At 47.1% G+C, this 21,992-nt stretch overlaps 5 protein-coding genes across 5 annotated transcripts; 1 reads left to right on the plus strand and 4 right to left on the minus strand.

Moving 5' to 3' along the window:
- Window positions 1-6,187: 6,187 nt before the first annotated feature.
- On the plus strand, window positions 6,188-7,171 carry J4E92_000880 (uncharacterized protein; the record flags this gene model as incomplete). Its single annotated transcript, XM_051492294.1, has 1 exon — window positions 6,188-7,171. The coding sequence occupies one exon, from the start codon at window positions 6,188-6,190 to the stop codon at window positions 7,169-7,171; it is 984 nt and encodes a 327-aa protein (XP_051357806.1).
- Window positions 7,172-7,250: 79 nt separating this feature from the next.
- J4E92_000881 (uncharacterized protein) lies at window positions 7,251-9,394 on the minus strand (the record flags this gene model as incomplete). The annotated part of the gene is made up of 4 exons (XM_051492295.1): window positions 7,251-8,533; window positions 8,592-8,621; window positions 8,779-8,860; window positions 8,930-9,394. 4 exons carry the CDS (start codon window positions 9,392-9,394, stop codon window positions 7,251-7,253), a joined length of 1,860 nt encoding a protein of 619 aa, XP_051357807.1.
- Window positions 9,395-11,424: 2,030 nt separating this feature from the next.
- J4E92_000882 (uncharacterized protein) lies at window positions 11,425-12,819 on the minus strand (the record flags this gene model as incomplete). The annotated part of the gene is made up of 1 exon (XM_051492296.1): window positions 11,425-12,819. The coding sequence occupies one exon, from the start codon at window positions 12,817-12,819 to the stop codon at window positions 11,425-11,427; it is 1,395 nt and encodes a 464-aa protein (XP_051357808.1).
- A 2,439-nt stretch (window positions 12,820-15,258) lies between these two features.
- Window positions 15,259-15,960, minus strand: J4E92_000883 (uncharacterized protein; the record flags this gene model as incomplete). The annotated part of the gene is made up of 1 exon (XM_051492297.1): window positions 15,259-15,960. The coding sequence occupies one exon, from the start codon at window positions 15,958-15,960 to the stop codon at window positions 15,259-15,261; it is 702 nt and encodes a 233-aa protein (XP_051357809.1).
- A 941-nt stretch (window positions 15,961-16,901) lies between these two features.
- Window positions 16,902-20,426, minus strand: J4E92_000884 (uncharacterized protein; the record flags this gene model as incomplete). Its single annotated transcript, XM_051492298.1, has 1 exon — window positions 16,902-20,426. One exon carries the CDS (start codon window positions 20,424-20,426, stop codon window positions 16,902-16,904), a length of 3,525 nt encoding a protein of 1,174 aa, XP_051357810.1.
- Between the last annotated feature and the right edge of the window lie 1,566 nt (window positions 20,427-21,992).

Genomic DNA, 21,992 nt, shown 5'->3' on the forward strand with positions numbered 1-21,992 from the left:
TTAATAATATAGAAGTAGATAATTATAGTAGAAAAGAGAAGAATTAGAGAACTTATTATTATAAAGTTTTTAATTCTAGTCTAAGCGCGTACCTATATAGAAAGCTAGTATAGCTTATTAAGCTATTAATTACGCTATAAATCTTACTTAGAAGAGATTAGAAGCCTAGATCTTACTATTAGAATTATCTCTTACTAGTTAAATACCTAGATTTCTATAGCTATTAGCTATATTCTAGACTATTATAAAGTAATTTCTAAACTAATAAAGTTAATTACTAGGCTATTAGGCCTTATTTAAATAAGTAAGAGCTTACTACTATTAGTGTTAAGTATAATTAAACGCTTAGTTAAGCTGCAACCTACTACTACGCTCTAAATTCTTAAGCTTAGACTTTACTAGAGTATACTAATTATAGTAAATTTAATAGAATTAGTTTTAGTAAAGTAGATTAATACTTTTACTACTTTAAGAAGTATATTAAAGTTAAAGAGTAGTTATAATTACTTAATTATAGATACGTAATTGCTTAGCTCTTAAGTATATAGCTAGAGATTTTATTCTAACTTTCTTTAGTAGTAGATTAATTATAATATACTTAATTATCTCTAATTATTAATTATCTCTAGCTCTAATAATAGTAGAAGCGTTATAATTATAATTCTTTTTTTTTTAGCTTATTTCTTATATCTTAAGTACTCTCTCTAAGGTAATATTATAGTATTATTATTTTAATAGATTTTTATAATCTTTTACTAATAGTAGTACTTAACTATAGCTATAAAGCTTATAATAACTTCTATTATAGAGTTTAGCGTCTTATTCTTTAAGTTATAATTATATAGCTTACTTAAATAATTCTTCTTAATAATTAGAGCTTATTTATTAAGTATATAGCTTATAGAGAAGTTAAATAAGTTTTATAATACTCTAAAGAAAAAACGTAGTAATAGCTTATAAAGCTAATAAGAGATTCTTTAAAATATATAAGTAGTAGTATAATTATTATACTTACTATACTATATACTTATAATCTTTATATTTTAGATAGCTTTTATAAGAGCCTTAAGAGCTTACTTATCTAGATAACTAGATTTTTAGTACTAAAGATTAGCGTTACTAGTATATATTTATAGAACTTATAAGTAAGTAATAGTATTTATAATAATAGAATTAGAAAAATAAATAGAAGAGTTATATTTAATAAATAAAAAGTTAAATTTATACTTAAAAGTTATAAGAATAATAAATATCTTTAGTGTGTCTATTTTAATTATATAATTATAGCTTATATACTATATACTACTATTTCTAAGAAGCTTCTCTAAGATAATATTAGTATAAAAACTAAGAATAATTTTAACACTAGTAAGCGTAAGATTAGCTTTTCTAAGTTTTTTAGAGGTACTAAGAATAAGATAAAGTATATAATTACTAATACTAATTACTAAAAGAATCTAGCTACTTACTTTAACTATTTCTCTATTAGTTTTAATAAAGAAATTAGACTTAATTAAAGCTTTATTATTAACTAAGTAGACTATAGCTTTACTATTAAGAATTATACTAGCTTTAAAAGCTTATCTAAATATATATTTCTAGAATTTTAATAACTCTATAGCTCTATAGCTTACCTCTAGCACCTCTAAGTTTACCTCTAAGTATACTAGATAGTTCTCTATTACTATTACCTCTATAAGTATATTATTAACGCTTTAGATCTATAGTAAACGTTATAGAGAGAGTTTTATTAATAATACCTACTACTATATTATAGCAAATATAAGGTATTTAGAAAATATACTTATATTAAGATTACTATATAGAGTTACTAGACTGCGTTTTGTTACTCTACTCTACATTAATATTTTACTATAATAAAAGAATTATACTAAATAAGAGCGTATAAGACTTAAAGCCTATACTAAAAATAGAAAGTCTAAACTTAGTAATTAGCTTTTTTAAGTAAATAATTATTAAGACTATATTATCTAGGTACTTAGAAGCTAAAGCGCTTATCTTCTAGCTAAATTACTTAATCTCTTTATATAAGCTACTTTACTTCTTTTTATAATAGTACTTCTAGATCTTTTACTTATTTTAAGCTAAAAGTTCTATTAGTAAAATACTTAGTAGCTTAGATCTAGTAATTATAGTTTATAATTAGTAATATAAAATAGACTTTTACTTATACTTTATGTTAAATTTATAGAAGTAAAGCTTAAGTAGTAAGCTTAACTACTTTTTATCTAACTTAGTAAAAGTAGAAAGTTAACTTATAATAGCGTTAAAGATTATATTAGCTTTTCTTTTTTTAGTAGTAATTAATATCTTTTAAAGAATAATACTAAATACTTTACTAAAATTACTAAAGTTTAATATATTTTTTCTAAAAGCTATAGTAAATAATTAATTATATTACTACTAGTAGGCTTACTTAGAATTAAACTTCTTAATTATAGTAAGAAAGTTAGTAATTATAAAAAGTTCTTTAACTTTTAAGAGCTTAAAAATTTTTACTTTCTAGTAGATTATTAGCTAGTTATTAAACTACTTCTTAGTAGTTTCTTTTTAAATTTTCTTAAGATAAGTATAATACTTTATATAAACTATATATTACATAGTTTAATTTATAGAAGTAAGTATAGTCTTAAGAGTTTTTATAAGAAACTAAACTATTCTTTTATTATTACTTATAGTTATAAGTAATAAATAATTAAGCGTAATAGTACGTATAATCTAGTTCTTAATATTATTAATCTTCTTACTCTTTTTTAACTACTACTTAAACTTATAGTTCTAGTAGGCTATAAGTATAGTACTATTTTTAGTTTTATAATTATAATTTTATAAAAGAGTATTATACTTATAAGTAGCTTTATTATACTTATTCTTTTAATTTTTAGTTAGCTCTATAAAGAGAGAAGCTAAAGCTATAGGCTCTAGAACTAAAAGGTTAGAGAACTTAGGCTCTTAAGTATTTATATATTTAATATCTAGAAGGTTAGAATTAATTTCTTTCTAAATACTCTTTTTATTATAGTATTACTTAAGAAGTATAAACTAGATATTTTAGTTAAATTACTTCTTAAGAAGTATACTTATAGCTATAATAGCTATATTATAATTACTTATATTTATAGAGTTAAAGTGTAGAATTAATATAAAGATATAAAGAAGTAGATAGTAAGTAAGTAATTATATAAGAAAAGTTCTAATTATAGAATATTTAGAGAGAGTAGAGTAGAAATAAGATTAATTAATTTATCTTCTAGTAAGCTTTAATATATAGTAGAAATTAGTTCTATAATTAAGTAGCTAGGCTTATAACTATTAAAGCTAGAGATAACTAATAATTAGAAATAATTAAGTATATTATATTTTTTCTACTACTAAAGAAAGTTAAAATAAAATCTCTAGCTATATACCTAAGAGCTAAGTAATTACGTATCTATAATTAAGTAATTATAATAGCTTTTCTAACTTTAATATTTTTATATATACTAATTATCTTATATAGACTATCTTTTATATAATTATTAGAACTATACCTTCTTATATTACTAATAGTCTTACTATTATACTTAATACTATTATAAATACTACTATAAAAGTCTATATAACCTCTATCTATATTCTTTATATTATTTATAATATCTTTAGTATAGCTATTAGCTTTTATTCTACTCTTTATATTTAGTACTAAGATTCTTAAATTACTAATACTATTTTTACTATATTAGTTCTTATTATTATTATAATACTCTTACTTTAAGTTTAAATATTATTTTATATAATTAGATTTCTAATTACTATAAGTATATAGCTTATTATAATAGTTATATATATAACTCTAAAGTAGATAGTTATCTTAGTAAGTACTATATATATTACTAAAATAGTACTTTACTACTCTTTACTTTAATTAGTAGCTCTAAGTTAGTAATAAATTATACTTAGTTATAAAGTAGTAATAATAAAGTAATAATAAAGTAATAATAGAGTAATAATAAAGTAATATAAGATATAAGATATAAAATATAATATAGATAGTCTATATTAGAAAAACGCTTAAAGAATTAATTATTACTTTTAGTTAAGGTATAATATAGCTAAAGCTATATTTAATACGTAATTTAAATATATTAAGTATATATTATAAGTAATAGTATATATATATAGAGATAAGTATAAAGTATAGAGCTTCTATAGCCTACTTATAAATAGGTGTAGGTAGGTTAAATAATGTAGAGCTTAGCGCGCTAAGTCTCTAGCGCCGCATTTAATACGTAAAAATATTTACTTTGCATACTAATCTATAGGCATAATCTACTGCAATAGTAGTGTGTGAGAAGTCTGGCTCACATAATCAAGATGACAATCTGTGAGTGAGAGGATGATCCCGTGCAGCTCGGACCCGTTACGCCACGGTCCGCCACGGCTTTACCTGACATCCACACTCTCACAGCCATGCATTCTCCCGTCTCCATTCCGCCAATCACAAGTTAATCAACCCTCGCATACAACAACATGGGCACCACATGCTAGTCACGCAATCCCGATAGTCTGGAGTGACAGGCTGTCGGAACACGTCTTCAGGATCGAGGCCCCCAGCGCCGGAACCGCAGTCTCGAGATCGGTGAGGTACGCGCGAATACTACGTCGCACAGCAGCCAACCAGCCGACAGCCACTCGCAGCAAAGCGCTCAACGCCGATAATTGCACATGCTGCAGGGCGCCGTCGATAACGTCGCCGATCTCCACTGCTTCAAGCTACGAAGGCGAGTATGCTGTTCCGAGCATTGGTTTCGCGCTCATGCTGATCGACGGAAGACTTGCTCTGGGGCCAGATTCGCGAACTGCGGTGGCGTGGAGACATGACTCGAGTTGACACGTGCAACGTTGAGCCTCACTCTTTGGTGATCTGCGTTGTGCGCGTGGATGCTGGGATGTGTTGGTGTTGACACCTCGTGGTTTGCGCTGATCCTTTGGTGGTGGCGATTGGTAAACGCTTTTCTCAGCTTTCACCGGGTGTTCGCGATTCCAACGCAGCGCAACGCAATCGACGCAATCGCGTCGTCATAGACGGTAACGAGATTTTCTGCTGCAGGTATGGTGTCTACCGGGATATCTGCACGCGCTGACAGTACGCCTCTTGGACTGCTTTTTTTCTCTCCTGCATTCCACATACACTGGTCGAGCCGGAAGCGGTAATCCATACATGGACGCGGGGAAATTTCGCCGTCTCTTGCCATGTTCGAGTACGATGCTAAGGCGTACATACATGATCGTAGACTCCGTAGTGTGTCTCTATCTCGACTAATCGGTGTAGACTATGTTGAAGCGGGAGAGGTAAAGTAACACGGCGTTTGTGTGCTGATCTGGCCTGATGACTGCATAGTGTATGTGCAGATATCTAGCTAGTGTAGCCAAGACCTTTTCACGATTATGCATGTGCAGAATCTGGTACACGGGCGCGTATGTCGCTAGTATGCGTCAAATACTTCAGAATAGCATGGCCGGTAATAGCGTAGGCCCAAGGCTGCGTTGAATGGGTAGCTTCCTTCCACCCTAATCCGCAGCAACTAGAACCAAAACCAGGCACACCGCCTACAATGAAGTTGAAGTACTCTTTGTCGAAACTGTGAGGTATGCCTTGAACGACTGTGTTGAGCATCATGAATACACTTCGATGTTACAGCGGTCCTCAAGCGACGGGTAACTTGGTCCCCACTTCCCTGCGCTTCGAAGACTGTACGTAGAAACTGTGTCGCATTCCTAGGTAGAAAAGAAAGATAGAGCACCCTGATATTCCCGTGCTGTAAAGCAGTCACAGCACAGACGCGAAAAGTTTGTGGGCGCATGCCGCTCATCGAGACATAAAGGTGATGGATGGATTGCCGTTCACCCTGAACGTTTTGGCAAGGCTGAGCTGGTGCCTAATCGTCGCAAGAACGCGGAAAGGATCGGAGTAAGCACAACACCTGATGCTGTTGGTCGGCTGTCCGACAGTGCCGATGGGGCTTCTCCTCATCAAAGAGAGTGTTTATAAAACCATGTTCTATCGTGATAATGATGGTAGTTAGAGTGCGCACGTCCGATCCGATTTGCCCGTAAGATAGAATACCACGGCACACCTATTTGCCGAGTGTACATCACAGGATATCCCATCATATCATACACAGCTATGAGCATAGAAGAGCATGGAACTACCACTCACGGAGATACCCGCAAATGTCGATACCCCTTAGGAAATGATACCTCAGACACACTGACGCTTCCCGACGGGCGCAAGCTGGGTTACGCACAGTACGGGTCGCCTTCTGGCCATGCCATCTTTTATCACCACGGACTTCCAGGGTCTCGCATCGAAGCAGCTTCGTACCAGGATATCGCTCTGGAGCTAGGCTTACGGATAATCGCGGTCGATAGACCTGGAATCGGCTTGAGCACGCCGCATCCCCAACGAACATTGTTGGATTGCCCAAGAGACCTACAATGTCTCGTCGACCGTCTGCAACTCGAGAGCTACTCTGTTCTGGGTGCATCTGGAGGAGGCCCCTATACTCTTGCGTGCGCAGCAGCACTTCCAGCTCCGCAGCTCAAATGCGTATCCGTTGTATGTGGGGTCGGACCAATGGACATTGGCATGAAGGGAGCAGACCTCCAGCACCAATTTGGCTTCCCGTTCGGATGGAAGCACGCGCCCGTCTTTCTCATCAAATGGTTCTTCAGCCGCGATGCTTTTGGGCGTATGGATCTAAGCGACGAGGAGCGTTTACAGCGTGTGCTAGACCCCTCAAAGCTCGCCTCAATCAAGGATCCAAGGGATCGCGAGATCATGGCAGATGAGGACCTCATCCGCCTGATATTACGATCAACTCGTGAAGCGAGAGCGCAGGGTTTCGACGGTATAGCGTTGGATGGGCGAACGATATGTAGTGACTGGGGTTTCCGGGTCGAGGACATCAGGAAGGATCTGCCGGTGCAGTTGTGGTATGGCAAGGATGACTGTTTCGTACCTGCCCATCATGGAATGCAGATTGCGGCGAGGCTGGGCGGTGACAATGGAAATGTCGTTTTGAGGGTGGAGGATGATACGCATACGACCATCTCGCAGAGGTGGAAGAGGGCGCAGCTTGAAGCTATTGCTGCCGTGATGCAGGGGTGAGGCCCCGGTGGTGCCAAGCCCGTGCTGCCTCGGCAGACCCCACTCTAGCCTTGCACCTCGGATTATCATGAATCTACACTCAATCATCAACACCATGTTCTTCGTCCCGGACGTTCCAACCTGTCCTTCTCACCAAACTTGCTCGTCCGCCTTGCTTGCGGGTTCTCTTCTCTTTCATTTGTGTACCTTCAATTTTCTGTTTCTGCGCCGCATTCTTTTCCTTGGGCTTCATGAGCCCGTAGTACTCGAACCATGATCTTACATACTCCCAAAGATCGGTGGCCACTGCCCAAGGCCTTCTCCCGTACACCAATCCGAGTGCGACCACAACGCAAACGGGTATGCCGATAGCCCAGAGTTGCCAGAACTGTTTTCTACCAGGGCGAAAGTCGTCCCCCATGCTGAAGATGCCAGCAAGCAGGGTGAGCGGGAAGACGATGGATGCGAACAGGCTGAGACGAAGGCCGAACTCGCCGTCTGAGACGCCTCTGAACGCCGCCCGAAGATTCGCGAGATCGTTTGAGACAGAGTTCAAGGCTTCTGCGCGATCGCGCAAAGGCTGCATCCTTGTGTGTATTGTAAGGAAGTCCTTCTGCGCATGCTTGATCGCTAGAGACGCTTCTTTGGTGACAGTTTCATCACCTAGCTGAACACCAAGACGCTCTAGGTTGAGATACATAGCGCGCCAAAAGTGATTCAAGTGTCGGCGCATGTAATTGATGTCCTTCGCAATCTCATTGATCTCCAGTAGGTCAGACTTCCATTTCTTTTTGGTCAAATTGTCGTCGATTTTGGCTTGGTAGTCATCTGCGAACCATTCAGCCCTCGCAATGGTGGTATTCATGAGCTCAAGTTGATTAACCCAGTGTTGCGCAACATGTTTCAAGAGGTAATAAGCAGCATTGGATGACTTCAGGTTCGTCTGCTGGATCAAGTCTGGAGTGGCAAGCTTGGTCCAGTGGAATGCTATTTCTTCCATAGCACTGGTAAGATTTCGCTTTTGTTGGAACATTGGAAGATTCATCTCTTTTGTACCCAGACCAACTTCGGAGAACATGAGGGGAGCTAATGTAGAACATCCGTAGTGGTACGGCCAGCTCTGATGAGAGACCGCTTCGAGTTTGGGGGGTCGAGATGAATTGTGGTCTTGTGCTTTCCAGAGTTCCGACCGGTCGGGGAAGATTGTGGGATCTTGCAGGATCAAGCAATCATCTAGAGCTTTGCGTGCACTTGGATCCAGTTCAGCCTCGTGATTTTTTAAGCACTCGCTTGCAGCCACACCCGTCGCCCGTCCGCCGCTGGCCGACTCCGTCTTTGGCGGCTCGCATGCGGTAGCAAAGGCGGGATCTACTAGGATGACAGCTAAAGTGGGTGGCCGTCAGCAGTGATCTACCAGATAACATCGTCTCAGAAGCCTTACCATCCCAACCTTCATCGTTCGCCTCTCCATCTGAAGGAGAAGTCTGTGATGTCCAGAACGAAGCGCACCGTCTCACAAAAGCATGCCTTCGATCAGGGGTGCCTGATGATGGTACGTCAATATCCCGCCACCTCTCGTATCTCCGACGATTCACTGCGAACGACGTCTGCAGTTTCAGAACATTTACCGACTTGGCACAGAGCAAAGTCCGCAATTCGTAGTAGCGCAGCGTGAATGACTGCCCGGGCACTGACATCGATGGCAATCCTCTATGTGGGATGGACCAGGAGTCCGTGAACTAAAGATGAGTGTACGAAGTCAGTGTCTGTCTCACATACAGTTCGTACATGGATATTACTAACGTTCCAGGTATTCATCTGCTCGCTGAAGACAAGAGGGTCGACGCCTAGATGATGGCCCAGTGCATCCACATAGTCCGGTTCCATATCTTCAAGAATGAAGAGCCGCTTGTGTCTCTCCTCACGGCTCTTATTGGCTGGCTTCTCCTTGAGGTACTCCCGGAGCACAGCAGCGCTCTTAAAGCCACCTTTTTCCACCTCCACAACGCTTTTGGCCTTGAACTCCAAGCAATAGCATCGACCCGGCGTACGTTGATGCTCTTTCTCGTAGTGTTGCCTGACAGCCTGACGGCCGGCTTCTCCCTCGTTTGCTAGCTTTTCCAAGAAGGACTTGAGCGCTGGGAATGCATCCTCGAGCGTGTCGAGACATTGCAGATAAGGCTTTCCTTCAAAGCGGGGAGGAGGACTGGTACGTTGTCCGTTTTGTGCCGATGTGTCAGTCATTATGATAGGATCTTTGGAGAAATCCATCTTGATAGCCGGAAGATAATACAATGAGAGCTGACAAATACTTGTAGCGGGCCAAAAGAGCAGGCTGAGAAGGAGGACTTGCGCGATCAGCTCCTTTTCTTGACCGGATGCTGACAGGATATAAAGGCGCAGCTCAGCGCTGCGTTCGAACCCCCTCGCGCATGGTAGCTTGCATACCAGTTCCTCTGGATTGGAAACACGTTCTCAGTGATGCGATTACGTCGCTGTTCTCAGCAAGATTTCGGTGTTGCGGCTGAGCATGCTGCGCCCACCGTGGCTGCCTCAGCTGATAACCCCGCATAAACTCAGCCGCGCTTCCACATGGTACCGGAAGCAACGATACTCTTCATCGACCTTGACCTTTCCTTCGCAATCCTCGTGCTCGGGCTAGAGTCAAGTCTCAAGCGATTTACCATGGCGACTTCAACTTCATTTTCCCCGTCAAGTATCCTGGCGAATGACCCAGTCTCGCAGCTGCGGAGTATAGTACAGCCTTCTCCCACCGATTTCTTCGAACACGAATCACTCGATCATTCGCAGCCTTCCATAAGGCTGCTAAAGATATCACCAACGCTGTCAGCTGAAGGCCTCGTCCAATGTTCCATATCGCATACGACCATAGACTATGCGCCCTATCGTTGCTTATCGTACGCGTGGGGCGAACCTGAACCGAAACAACTTGTACTGATGAACGGAAAACATTTCTTCGTTCAACCGAATCTCTTCGAATACTTGAAGGTCACCAGAGCCGATCCTGAGCGTACAGCTCATACATATTGGATAGACGCTGTTTGTGTTGATCAAGAGAACACAGTCGAACGGAATCACCAAGTCATGCAGATGGGGAGGATATACTCCAGGGCCGAAACGGTCATTGCATGGCTGGGACTTGCGTCGAAAGAGACAGTTCTACATTATCATGGAGAACTACAGCTGAGGTACAGTCATCCTTCTACTTGGAAGGAAAGAACACCCGTGCGGGAGGCAAGAAGAGCAGTAAACAATGATCTACTCGGCAACGACTATTGGACCCGAGCATGGATCACACAAGAGCTCAAACTTGCGCGCCGCATCGCCGTTGCAATTGGGCCATTAACGATCACAATGCATAGGCTTCGGGTATTGCTCCGTGGCTTGCCTGGGAATACAGATGAAGCAATCGGTCGAGTTTTCGCGCTCATTAGCAGTCAAAAAATTGTCGGAAACCCTCTAGCAAGCCTTCTGTTAACATTCCGTGACAAGAGATGCAGCGTTGCCAGAGATAGGATCTTCTCACTACTTGCGCTATGCTCTGAGACACATGCTATCACAGTCGATTACGGTTGTTCGGGTCTTGAACTGGTGTACTCCATCATGAAGAGCAATGAGCATACTCTCTGCGCTTGTTCTACTCTCGTTGTTATGCAAAGCCTGGCGCCTGAGATTGACAACCTTCAGCCCAACAGCGATGGCCGAATCAGGAACGGGTCGTATATTGAGATTGAGACAAACGGGACTGATTGGGTACATATTGGGGAGGGAAATGGATGCGTCGTTCTTAACTACATTTGTTCTCGGGCCTTTGCGACCAAAGACACGAGGTTACTACCTGATGCGACCTATTGTGGGCAGGAGCATATCAAGTCGCTCACAAAAACGCCCACGCCAACCAATGCGTACTCCGCGGGTTCAATAGAGCCAAGAGATACGCAACCTCTTGGTAGAAGCGTTGCTGCGATCGGCCCAGGGCGGGCAAGAATCAGGATATCTCTATGGTCCCTCTTTGATCTGTACGGTAAGGATAGCCTACAAAAGAGACGAGTCCAGCTTTGCCCAAGGTCATGGACTGGGACTAATGGATCCATGACTTCAATTCGTGTGGGTTATGGCAGTTGGGATATTAACGCTGCTGGGTCTGCACCAGAAGAGTCGGTGTTCTGAAGACGAACCCGCGAGCTAAATAATATACGCGTTCGTAGATACTAGACTACAGCATTAACGCATACACTATCGAACACATTTGCTCACTCCAAGCTCTTGAGAATAGCAGGCAAAACCTCAACCTCCGTGAAGTCCCAAATCGTGCTCGAACTCCCCGAAGCCCAATTCGCTCCCGTCCAAAACGTATTCGTCATGCCTTGCAGAGCCACGAAACGCTTGTAAAAGCCGTTCTTAATCTCATCCACTGAGACGCTCAAGGCGAAAGGGGAATGATTATTGCTAGCCTTTATCGTGGTAGATTGATTGGCAGGAGCCAGATCCAGGGCCTCGCGAATCCTCTGGACCGTGGCGAGGATATCAGAGGTGAAGTAATCGTCCGAGGCTTCCTCTGGGGTAGAGTACTGCACTGAGTAGAGATTGTCGATTTCGGCGGTGAAATAATATGCGCCTGGAAGACCGGGGATGCCGAAGGCGGCTTTTGCGTCGTAGTTGTAGAGAGAGACGCCCTCGGGGAAGCCAGTGTTGGCCACGACTGCATTCCAGTAACCGCTGCTGTTGAAGCGAGAGAAAAGGTCTGTTTCCTCCGTGTTCAGGTCCAAGAACTGGTTGAGGAGGGCGACCTTAGGTGGGATGGACATAAGAAGTTTCTTTGCGCGAATGGTCTGGGTGCCTGATGGGGTCTGGACGACCAGGGTGACGCATGACGGGCTGCGTGTGATAGATTTGATGTTGGCACACTTCACGACAGAGCTGTTGCCCATCCCGAGTTTCTGTTCTGCGGCATCCCAGAGCGCCTGCTGGTCGTGGTTTGCTTGCGAGACTTTGGTCTTGTCTTTGCGAGCTGAGACTTGCATGGGATTGAAGAGCTTCATCACGTATAGGGTAGGTTGGGCCAGGATATTGCCCATGCCCTGGAACTGCAAGAAGCCATCATATGCCAGCGCACCCACGTCGTATTTTCGCAGGAAGTCACCCCAAGGCATTAATAGGTCCTCCGGAACGGGGTCAGGGAGGTGGTATCCACGGAAGAAATCGTCTGGGTACTGCGTGAGGAGAGCCTGGTACTTATCCAGAGCTACAGCAGAGGCATTAGCGTCGACGACGGGCCATGAGAGCCCGACGATCGAATTTCGGAAATCGACTGCCTTGGGCTGGCCACCAGGCTTGAAAGGAGCTAGGGGAATGTTGAGGGAGTCGAACAAGTGTCGAACGGTGGTGGTATTGACAAGAACTTGGGTGCCGTAATCGAAAGTCTCGCCAGTCGCCGTGTCCTTGTAGGTGTTGGTGTGTCCACCCAGCCGGCACTCTTTCTCAACGAGCGCAACCGATTTTTCAGACTGCTGCAGCCGGATGGCAGCGTGAGTGCCACTGGAGCCTCCACCGACCACGAGCACGTCGTAATCGTATTCATTGGCGGTAGCCAAGGAAAGGAGACCGGGCGCCACAGTCAATAAACCTAGCCGCTGTAATTGTACCATGGTGGCAGAGGGTCTTGGGGAAGAAAACGAGAGGGATGTGGTGCGGGAAAGAAAAACGATGTGACTTTGGTACAAGCGATCAGAGGTCTTAGATGAAGCGGACCGAAGACGGGACGACGGCGCTATTCATCTAGTGTCGGCGAATATGTTTGTCGCCTCTACGATGGCCTCGGGGTATACAACAAGAGAGCTAAATTCTAGGTTTGACTAATAGTCTTGTTACTACATCAGCGGCTGCCCTACTCACCGCTTCCTCATTTGTAGCCAACGCCTGCGCGAATGCGAATTCGCCTCGACCTACGGCAGATCCATCACTCTCAAGATGCAACACTCCAGAAGCGGAAACATTTGTTTAATGGGCTGGATGCTGAGTTCCACACCCATAGAGCTAGCAAAGGACGACCGAGTTCTGAGGCGCGTTCGCGCGGGTAGCATGGGACTTGCTTACGCGTCATTAGCCGGTTTTGAGTACGGAATGAAGGAAGCTGCGTCAACATGGTTGTTGTGTCGAGATGAAGTCGCGAGATGTGGCTGCCACAAAAGAAGTTCGGAGGCTGGAGACTAGGCGACGTGACGCGCTGAGATGCGATGTTGGGAGTGGGTCGAGGATCGTTACTCGACTCGCCTTACCAGCCTCGTGGGACTAGCCTTAAGACCCACTTCCATCACCCTAGTCCGGTGCCTGCAGGAAGTCGCAATAGACGCCGCCGACGTCTTCTGGTGATCGCACTTGAACCCAAAAGTGACGTCCCTGGTAATGCTTCTTGACAATTCCTCACAAGCTCGATGCAGGAAACATCAATTATCGAATCTTCACGACCGCAGGGAAATGGATGACTCCATGGAAACAGCAAGATTGAGGTTATAACGACCATCACTGTAGTAACCAAAGCCTCAGGTTGCTTCCCACCATGGGGCTTGTTTTCGGTGTATTGAGTGTAGTAATACTGCTATGCCATATTCTTCTATACTCCCATATCAGGAACGAAGAGTGAGTCTATAAATGCAAAGACACTCGAAACCAAGGATAATGCCTATGATGATAAAGAAGGATAGGGGTATACCAAAAACGCCGATAAAGGAAAGCTCCTAATCCCAAGAGTCTGCGGTGCGCCAAGTGTATCTACCGGTGGGATATGCAACAGTCGATGTCATCGATATAACCACACAGCTACTCCTGCAACTGGTGCGTGGGGCAAGCACCCCGGCCTTTCTTATCCCACCACTCCTTGATACAAGTCTGAGACACATGTTAGCACCTTGGGCCCATCGTACTGGGAAAAGGAAAGACAAACCTCATGGAACTTGCACCAGCAAACCAACCTAGCCATCTTGTCCCCAGATTCAAAGTCTTCCAGACAAATCGTGCACTCGGCCTGTCTGCCCTCTTCATCAACACAGTCCTTCTCAGTCGCGACGTACGGAAACATTCCACGCGCAGCATGGCTCATTCGATTTGCGTTACTGGCGCCTTCACCATTACCTGCACTGCTCATACCGCGGGTGCGTTGAGTGGGTAGGCTGGCAGATGTTTGCGGCGTGAGTGCAGCTGTTGGGCCTGGAGAAGCGGAGTGTAGGGCGATACATTCTTCAATGTGCTGGGTGCGGTCCGAATCGTCGTTGTCAGGGCCTTGGGGAGGAAGCTCCTCGCCACAGATGGGACATTCGTCTTCCTCAGGGATTTGGCGGCGAGGCCGGGTTGGCTGGGCATTTTGAGGTTGAAGTGGAGGCGGTACAGGGGTTGACATGGCTTGGCTGAAAGGACTGGTCCCCGAGAAAGATCCGTACCCGAAGTTCACACGGTTTTGTGCGTTGCGGGCCCGGTTGTTAGCTACGGTTTGGGAAATGAGAGGTGCGCGGTGATGTGGGTGTTGCTGCTCGATAGCAGATGGCGGGAGAGGTGGCAGCCGCCGCTCTCCCATATGCGAGCCCGCATGATAGCTCACTCTCCTACTTTGATTGCTCTCGTTTGTGGGGTCGCGTGTGCCATATGCATGGCTCTGGCCTGCGCCGCGCGAAGCATCATGTACGCTGGACGACGATCTGTGTGGGCGAGGATGTGGGGGTGGTGGAGGTGGGACCTGTGAAGATCGGGGTGGGATGGGCCGAGAGCCATGACCGAGTGAATCGTATCGTGGAGGTGGGCTGAAGTTTGGATCAGGTACACAAGGATTGCAGACGCGGACTTCCTCGCCTCCGCCTAGCGCTGGGTTGCGGAACGGGCCGAAAGTTGACATGGCGCTCTCGTCTTCTCCTGTCAGATCGACGAAGTTTGCTATATTCTCGGACGGCGGATGCACGATGAACTGGCGTGGAATAGTAATACGATGTGGCGAGCATGAAGCGCACACGACCCTCCCGCATTTCCTGTTCTTGTTGTCAGTAAACAGTCCAGACGGGCGCAACTTGTAGGTTTCTAAGCAGACGAGGCACATGACCTCAAACGTCCGATGGCTGACACGACTGCGACGATAGGTCTGGCGGTACGTACCTGCAATGATGCCTCCTAAGTAAGAATGTAAAGGGCTTCTTGCACACCGGACACTGAGACACTTCGTTGTCCGGCTGCCATGGCGGCAGCACAATATCACTTTGTCTCCTCATGGTGCCTGTGTTCGCTTGTGATGTGACGGGCGGGGTGGGAGGTAATGCGCGGATGGAGGCAGGCGACGAGTCCAACATGATGGGATCCGCACTCGAGTCGCCCGCGCTTTCCGAGTGCATGCGTATGCTCGACGGCCGCCTCATGGGCGAGTCGGCGGTTGTGAGACGTCGCTTGCGGTCTGAGCTGCGGGAGGAGGACGAGTCGGTGCGTTGCGAGGGGCGGTTTGGGAGGGTGTATCGTGACGGGGAAGGGTTCGAGCGAGCTTCGGTGGCGGCAGCGGGGTTGCTATGTGCAGTCGGTGGTTGCTGGTTGGCAGTGGATTCGGTACCGTCTCTCAGGAAGTCCATCCATGTTTCGCGGTCCTGGGCCAGGAAGTGTGATGCGACAACGCCCTGTGAATGGTGTCGGGAGTTGCTGCCCATAACAGCCTCGCGTGGCCCGTCTATGGTGCTGCTTGCTCCGTCATATTGACCGCCGTATGCGTGCGAGTGGTGTGAATAGGGTCCACTCGGGCGTTGATTGGCGTTCGGAGGCATTTGGGAGAGCTTGTGACGGATCGACGCGACCGAAAGCGGAGGGAGCGAGCCAACAGAGGCCAACAGCGTCAAATTCACGCGCGAGTGAGCAACGGCTTATGTGATGGTGAACGGGAGGGGTGCTCTTCGTAGAGAAGGTCGGCCGGCTCACGGCGACATGCCGCCACTTGCTTGGGCGTCTGCGTCGCGTGTGGGCTTTGGCACTCGGAGCGTGGATAGCGCTGCTCGTTCCAGTCAGCCTGGAGCCACAGGGCAGCTATCTTTCACCCGCCTGTAAGTCGCGCAGCGCTGGGTTGCGGTGTAGAGGCCGGAGGTGGGTGGGTCCTGCGCGTCGGCTCGGCGAGGGGAACTCCAACCACGCTGCTGTATGCGCCGCTCGTGAAGGTGCAAAGTCCAGAAGATAGATCAGAGAAGAGTCAGGCGACAAGTAGCGCACAACGCGACACGTACTGGTGAGCAGAGAGCCGTGGCTTCTAAGCGTGGCCGGCAAATGTTGGAATGCCTCAGGCGCCACTATGCCGTTATCTTAGCGGTTTCACGCGACCATCTGCGCCGCCATGCCTGCCTTAGCCTTGCGAGAGAACAACGGTGCGTCGCCGCGTCTTCGTCGGCCCTCTTCACGTGCCAAAACTTTGGAGTGTCCCTCTGCCATGACTAGTCGTGGATTGACTGGAATTACTATTGTACGTTACTACTCGTGCCTGTGCACTCCGTTCCGCTTATGTATATAGAAAGTATCAAGAAGTATGTAGTGGCCCCGTCTACGCCCAAAAGAGCCCATCGCTCGTGTATCCCAACCAACGCCATCAAAATCGCTTTTGCACAACTATACAGTAAGGAAACTCGTAAGCGCACGTTGGGCGCCAAGATCAAGATTAAAATGGGAATCTATCAATCCCAATATGGTATACGGGAAAACAGACATTAATGAAATGACTTTTTCATCTGTGGTAGCTGCGCCCACTGTGTTGGGTGCTGCCACTGCGACTGCGGTCCACAATCTCCGCTGAAGCCTCAAGATGACTTCCCGCGTCATACACGTCACGTTGGACGCTGTCTTTCGTCACATGGTGCTGGACAACACCAGTGCTGAGAGGACGCTCCGACGTTCCACCAATCGCTGGAGGCGCATTCAGTTCACTGACACCGTCATTACGGTATATGCTCGATGCTGCTGATGGCCCAGGCGAGCGCTCTGGTGAAGGTTCGGTCGATCCAAAGGGTAAGCGAATGGGAAGGCCTCCAGGTCCGCCCGGTTGCAGGTGCTGACTGCGTCTTTGACTGCTCGGACTCACTGACGTCGGCACGTCCATAACAGTCGACAGCCGTTCTGGGAGGAGAGCAGCTTCCGTCGACTTCGTACGACGTGAGTTCTTGCGCGGTATTGATGGCACGCGACTTGGAGGTCCTGGTGGTTGCGTAACGCGGGAAGCACGCGACCCAATTCTACTGGGCAGCTCGATTCCGCCAAAACTCTCAATGGGTCCCAGAGCCGGTGCAATAGGCGAAATCCGATTGCCTGGATCGTAATCTCGTTCCTCGTCACTCGTGTCTGAGTCGCTATCGGAAGAGTCTCGTCTCCCTCCAGCCAAGGCAGCCGCTGTCGCTACGCCTGACCCTCCTGATGCGTTCCGAGCTCGCGGAGGTGACTCAGGACTGTCCCGATATGGCTCCTGCACGACTGCTGGCGACTCAGCGTCTTCTTCCACGGCCATCATCTGCGGTGGTATTCGTGTACTTCTGACCACTTCAAATCCCTTGCTCTTTTCCTTCTTCCGCCCACCCAATAGGTTCAAGCTCTTGAACCAACCTGTAGCCGACGAGACAGGACTCATTGGATCCGCAGGCCCTGTCTTCAGCTTTCGCGTAGGTTGAGAAGACAAAGCAGGGCCACGAAGTCCATAGTAAAAGTCTGACTCGCGCACGGAATAGTCGGTATTGTTGTTGTTCCTTCTATCAAGATTTGGGTCCGAGTCGTCTCGATTCAACCGCAGATAGGCTGGAGCAGGTGTGCCGGAAGTACGCGACGGGCCTTCACCGGCTTTGATAGCTTCAGTGTCCAGATTGTCCGAGTAGGGGGCGTCCACAATGTCTGCACTCCCCAGAGGCGCCTTGCCTGGTGCAGCTGCGGTTAGAGAATCCATCGTATGCTTGCGAGGGCGTGGAGGTCGATAGTATGGATCCGCGGCCTCCATGGTGCCCATCGTTGGTCGGCGAGAGCTCTGGCCAGAAGACCCACCACCTAAGAAAGTGAAGGGCACCGGACCCGATCCTGGAGTTGGACTGACATTTCCGTAGTCGCCCTGACTGAAGCCGTCAAATCCAACACTTGCCCGTTGGCTGTCTCGGTCATAAGGCCCATTCAACAGCACGGCTGAACTGGCAGACATACTTCGAGATCGACTGTTCATGAGCTGTATGTTCTTGTTCTCATCGTGTGACAACATGGCAGCGTTCGAGTTCAGACTACCACGAGTGTTTCGATGAACGTTACGTTTCGACAGTTGTCGCTTTCCAAAGACCGCGGTAAGACCACCTCGCTGGTCCGCACCTACGCCACCAAGTCGGGCAGAAACTTCGATGATTGTCTGAAGAGCGTTCAGGAAGAAGCCGAAGACCAACACGATAGCGTGTAGTAACAGGATGATGTATCCGATCCAGCCTTTGGGTGCTTCATCCACGTCGAGGGAAGGTACGAAAGCTACCGAAAGAAGGACGCAGATGAGTCTGATTGTGGCGAAGAAGGTATGGTACGCATTCATCGAAGTATTCGACTGGAACGGCCGGAAGGCATGTAGAGTAAGGATCAGAATAACTTCGCATATAGCAAGTATGATGATTTGCGCGATGCCAGACGGTTGAATAGCGCCGATAGCGATGCCACGGATGATAGTGAGCAGGACAGGGATGAAAGAGAATGGAGCGGCATCATCCGAGTAGGTATTGTAGAGTGGTCCATAGGTCAAGACAGTAGGGAGGTCGTCAAACAAATGAGCACGAGGGCGTGTGGTGAAGATAAACCAGAATATCCAGGTAACTGATCCGGCGACGATGATCAGCATGATGACGGCTGAGGAGACGACGGAAGCCGGCGAGCGTGGACCGACTACGAGTTGGAACAGGGACAGCGCTATAATCGGAAGCATGAAGTAGTTGTACACGACACGGATGATGTTGCCGGCGGTGAAAGACCAGTTCTTCCCAGTCAGATCACCATCTTGCGTGTTGGTAATCCAGCGGAAGAGCCAGCGTATAAAGAAGCCGAGCTGGGTAAGCACAATCACACAGGCTATCAGAACGAGTAGGAAGATGGCCATGCACGCCCATATATCACGCTCTCTACTCATCCCAACGTACTGACCCAGGCGGTTCAGGCCGTAGGTTCCGTTAGCAAAGTAGATGCCGTCAACAAGACTCTGGGAGCCGTTGCCTTGACTGACGAAACTCTGATTAAACAGGAGTAACGACCAACTGGCCTGGCTGACGACGGGCTGGAAGTAACCAGGGTAGTTCAGGCTGAGACTTCCTGCCAAGACGATGAACTGGATGTACTGCAAACAATCTCCAAATCCTGGCGTGACCAGCCGCAGCAGGTCCTCATCTCGACCATAGTTACTGGTCCAGCGGAAGATGTTTGACGTTCCCCATGGGCTGCAGGTCGCCGCGAACACGGTTGCAATAGCCACGAGGGCGAGCACGGCAGCCGGAAGGTAGCATATCGCGTCGGATAATTTTTTGCCGAGGTCTGGTGTGATGTTTGCAGAAATGCAGCCGAGAGCCTGTGCATTGTCGTCACCAGAAACGATGCGCAGTGTCGAGGCCCAAGTCGAGAATGCGTACGAGCTACCGAAGTTGTGTGCGACACTGACAGCTGGTAAGGTCCAGAATTCGCTCAAGTTCCCACCGAAGGATGGAGCCACCGGGCAGCTTGTGTTCAGTACGGACTGACAAAACTGGGCGGCGGGCGCGTTGTATGCGTTGTAGGTCAGGACCTTGTTGTTCCAGAACAGAGTAGTGTAGTGCTTGTGGTTCGGAGCGAGGTTCACAATCTTGCCAAACGTCATATTCGGGTCCTTCCAATTGTCGTCGTTCAATGGTGGGTAGTCACCAAGCTGGGCCTGACCCGAGACATTGCCGTATACGGTGACATTAAGAGTGTGATCCGGACTGAAGTCGGCCCAGACGTATTCGGGGGTGAAGCGGAGGTAGGGCGTTTGCTTGCCGTCGGCCAGGTAGACCCGTGTCAGGCAATCTTCAAAGTTTACGAATACGGCGCTTGCGATTGGCAGGAAGGAGGCTATGGCGAGGAAGACGAGAAGGGGGAAGAATGCGCGCAGGGCCGGCAACGTAGATGCTTTCCGTCTCGATCGTGGGGGCGTCTGTGTGGGTCGTATCGAGGGTATCGTGAGCTGTTCGGACTCAGGCAGCCGCAGCGCGTCATCGCGCGAGGTGGTAACGGCCATCATGACGTCCCCCTCTTCATGTTCACCCTCCAGCCTGCGTCTCAACGCGATCGTCTTAAGATGGTGTCGCAAAGATGGGCCGGTGGCGGTCTCCAATGGAATGTGTGGGCGTGGCAGTAGTTTCGTGGGCGGCGTCGGGGGTGCGGTGGGTGAGCGTAGGTCGGAGCAGTCTGTTGTGGAATGCGTTGGGGCACAGCTGAAGAGTGTACTACGGCGAGCGAGGGTAAGCCTGCTGGGAGTGAAACAGGCGTCAGAGGAAGCTGCGCCGATGAGCTGGCAGGGGCGACGGAACCCGGGCGATCAGCAGCGGCAGTGCATGGACGAGAAGACGATAACAAAGCGTCGTATAGCGAGTGTACGAATCGAAGGCGGGTGAGGTTGGAGAGCTGGAGCCGGAAACCCAAAGCGTTGGTAGTGAAACTCCTGAGGCGAATGTTTACGGTGGGGTGCAGCGGATCAGGAAAGCCAGGCCATGGAAGCGCGACCAACAAGGCGCTAGCTTCGTATACGGTGCACACACGCTCCTTCCGTTTCGACTCGAGGTTGGCCGCAAAGAAGGTGCGGGAATGACTGTTTTCCCAGCGCCGCCACGGCTATGATGCTGGCCTTAGCTGGCTGCACTGGCGAACAGGGCGGCATCCATCGCGTTAACAGCCCGTACTATCGCCAGGCATGGGCGCAACGTCATCGTCATGCCACTAGGGAGCTCTGTGTAAAGGAGAATTAGGGCCTGTTATGCTCAATCGCGATCCGGACGGAGAAGACGCGCATGTCACGGCATGTGATTGGCCCGCAAACACACTTTTAACAACTTCAGAATGCGGAAGTGCCACATCCCTAGCGCTATTGGCAGGACTGAGCAATATCAAGAGTCGACATTGCATCACATGTCCAGTATCAAGGCATGCTTCCCAGTATTACTACACATCGACATCTTTAGGCCAGCTGCCGCCCGTCTTTTGTTGAGGCCACCTGCTGATTAACGCGTTGTTCTTGCCTTAGAGCAGTGGCGCAGCCAGCAGACTAAATTTAGCGTCCTGCCCAGCCGTGTCGATCCAGGTTTCATCCCGCATTCGCAGACCACAATGCGAGTCTTCTGCATTAACATGCCTAATTTTTGAACGCGTAGCTCGGTGCGCTCACGGCTGCTTCTACACGGTGTTTCTAGATTCAGTCAGACTTAAGCCGGCCTCGGCTGGGGTCCGTGTTAAGCATCTGTCTCAAGACGTGTTTGACGTGTCTGTATGCTCGTTCACATGTAGTATGTTTGACTATCGTTATCATCATGTGTCGAAAGAACCATCTGGGTCAAGAAGTGGACGTCGACCGGCCTCTTTCGCAGCCATCGACTCTTTCCAGAGATTGGAGAGGCTATGGTCTTCATTCACGTGTATGATGATCAATCTTAAAGGCTCATTTGGTTGTTCCTCGAAACCAACGGTCCACACGCAATTCGGTGCAGTTGACTTACCACTATTCGCACCATCAAGGTCAAGCTAGTGACATTGCATCAGATTCCCGACTACGAAGACACAGGTTCACGACAAAGATCCGCAGACCATCTCAGAT

This window comes from Alternaria infectoria (assembly GCF_024043175.1).
Source record: "Alternaria infectoria strain BMP 0036 chromosome Unknown scaffold_1, whole genome shotgun sequence".
Classification (NCBI taxonomy): Eukaryota; Fungi; Ascomycota; class Dothideomycetes; order Pleosporales; family Pleosporaceae; genus Alternaria; species Alternaria infectoria.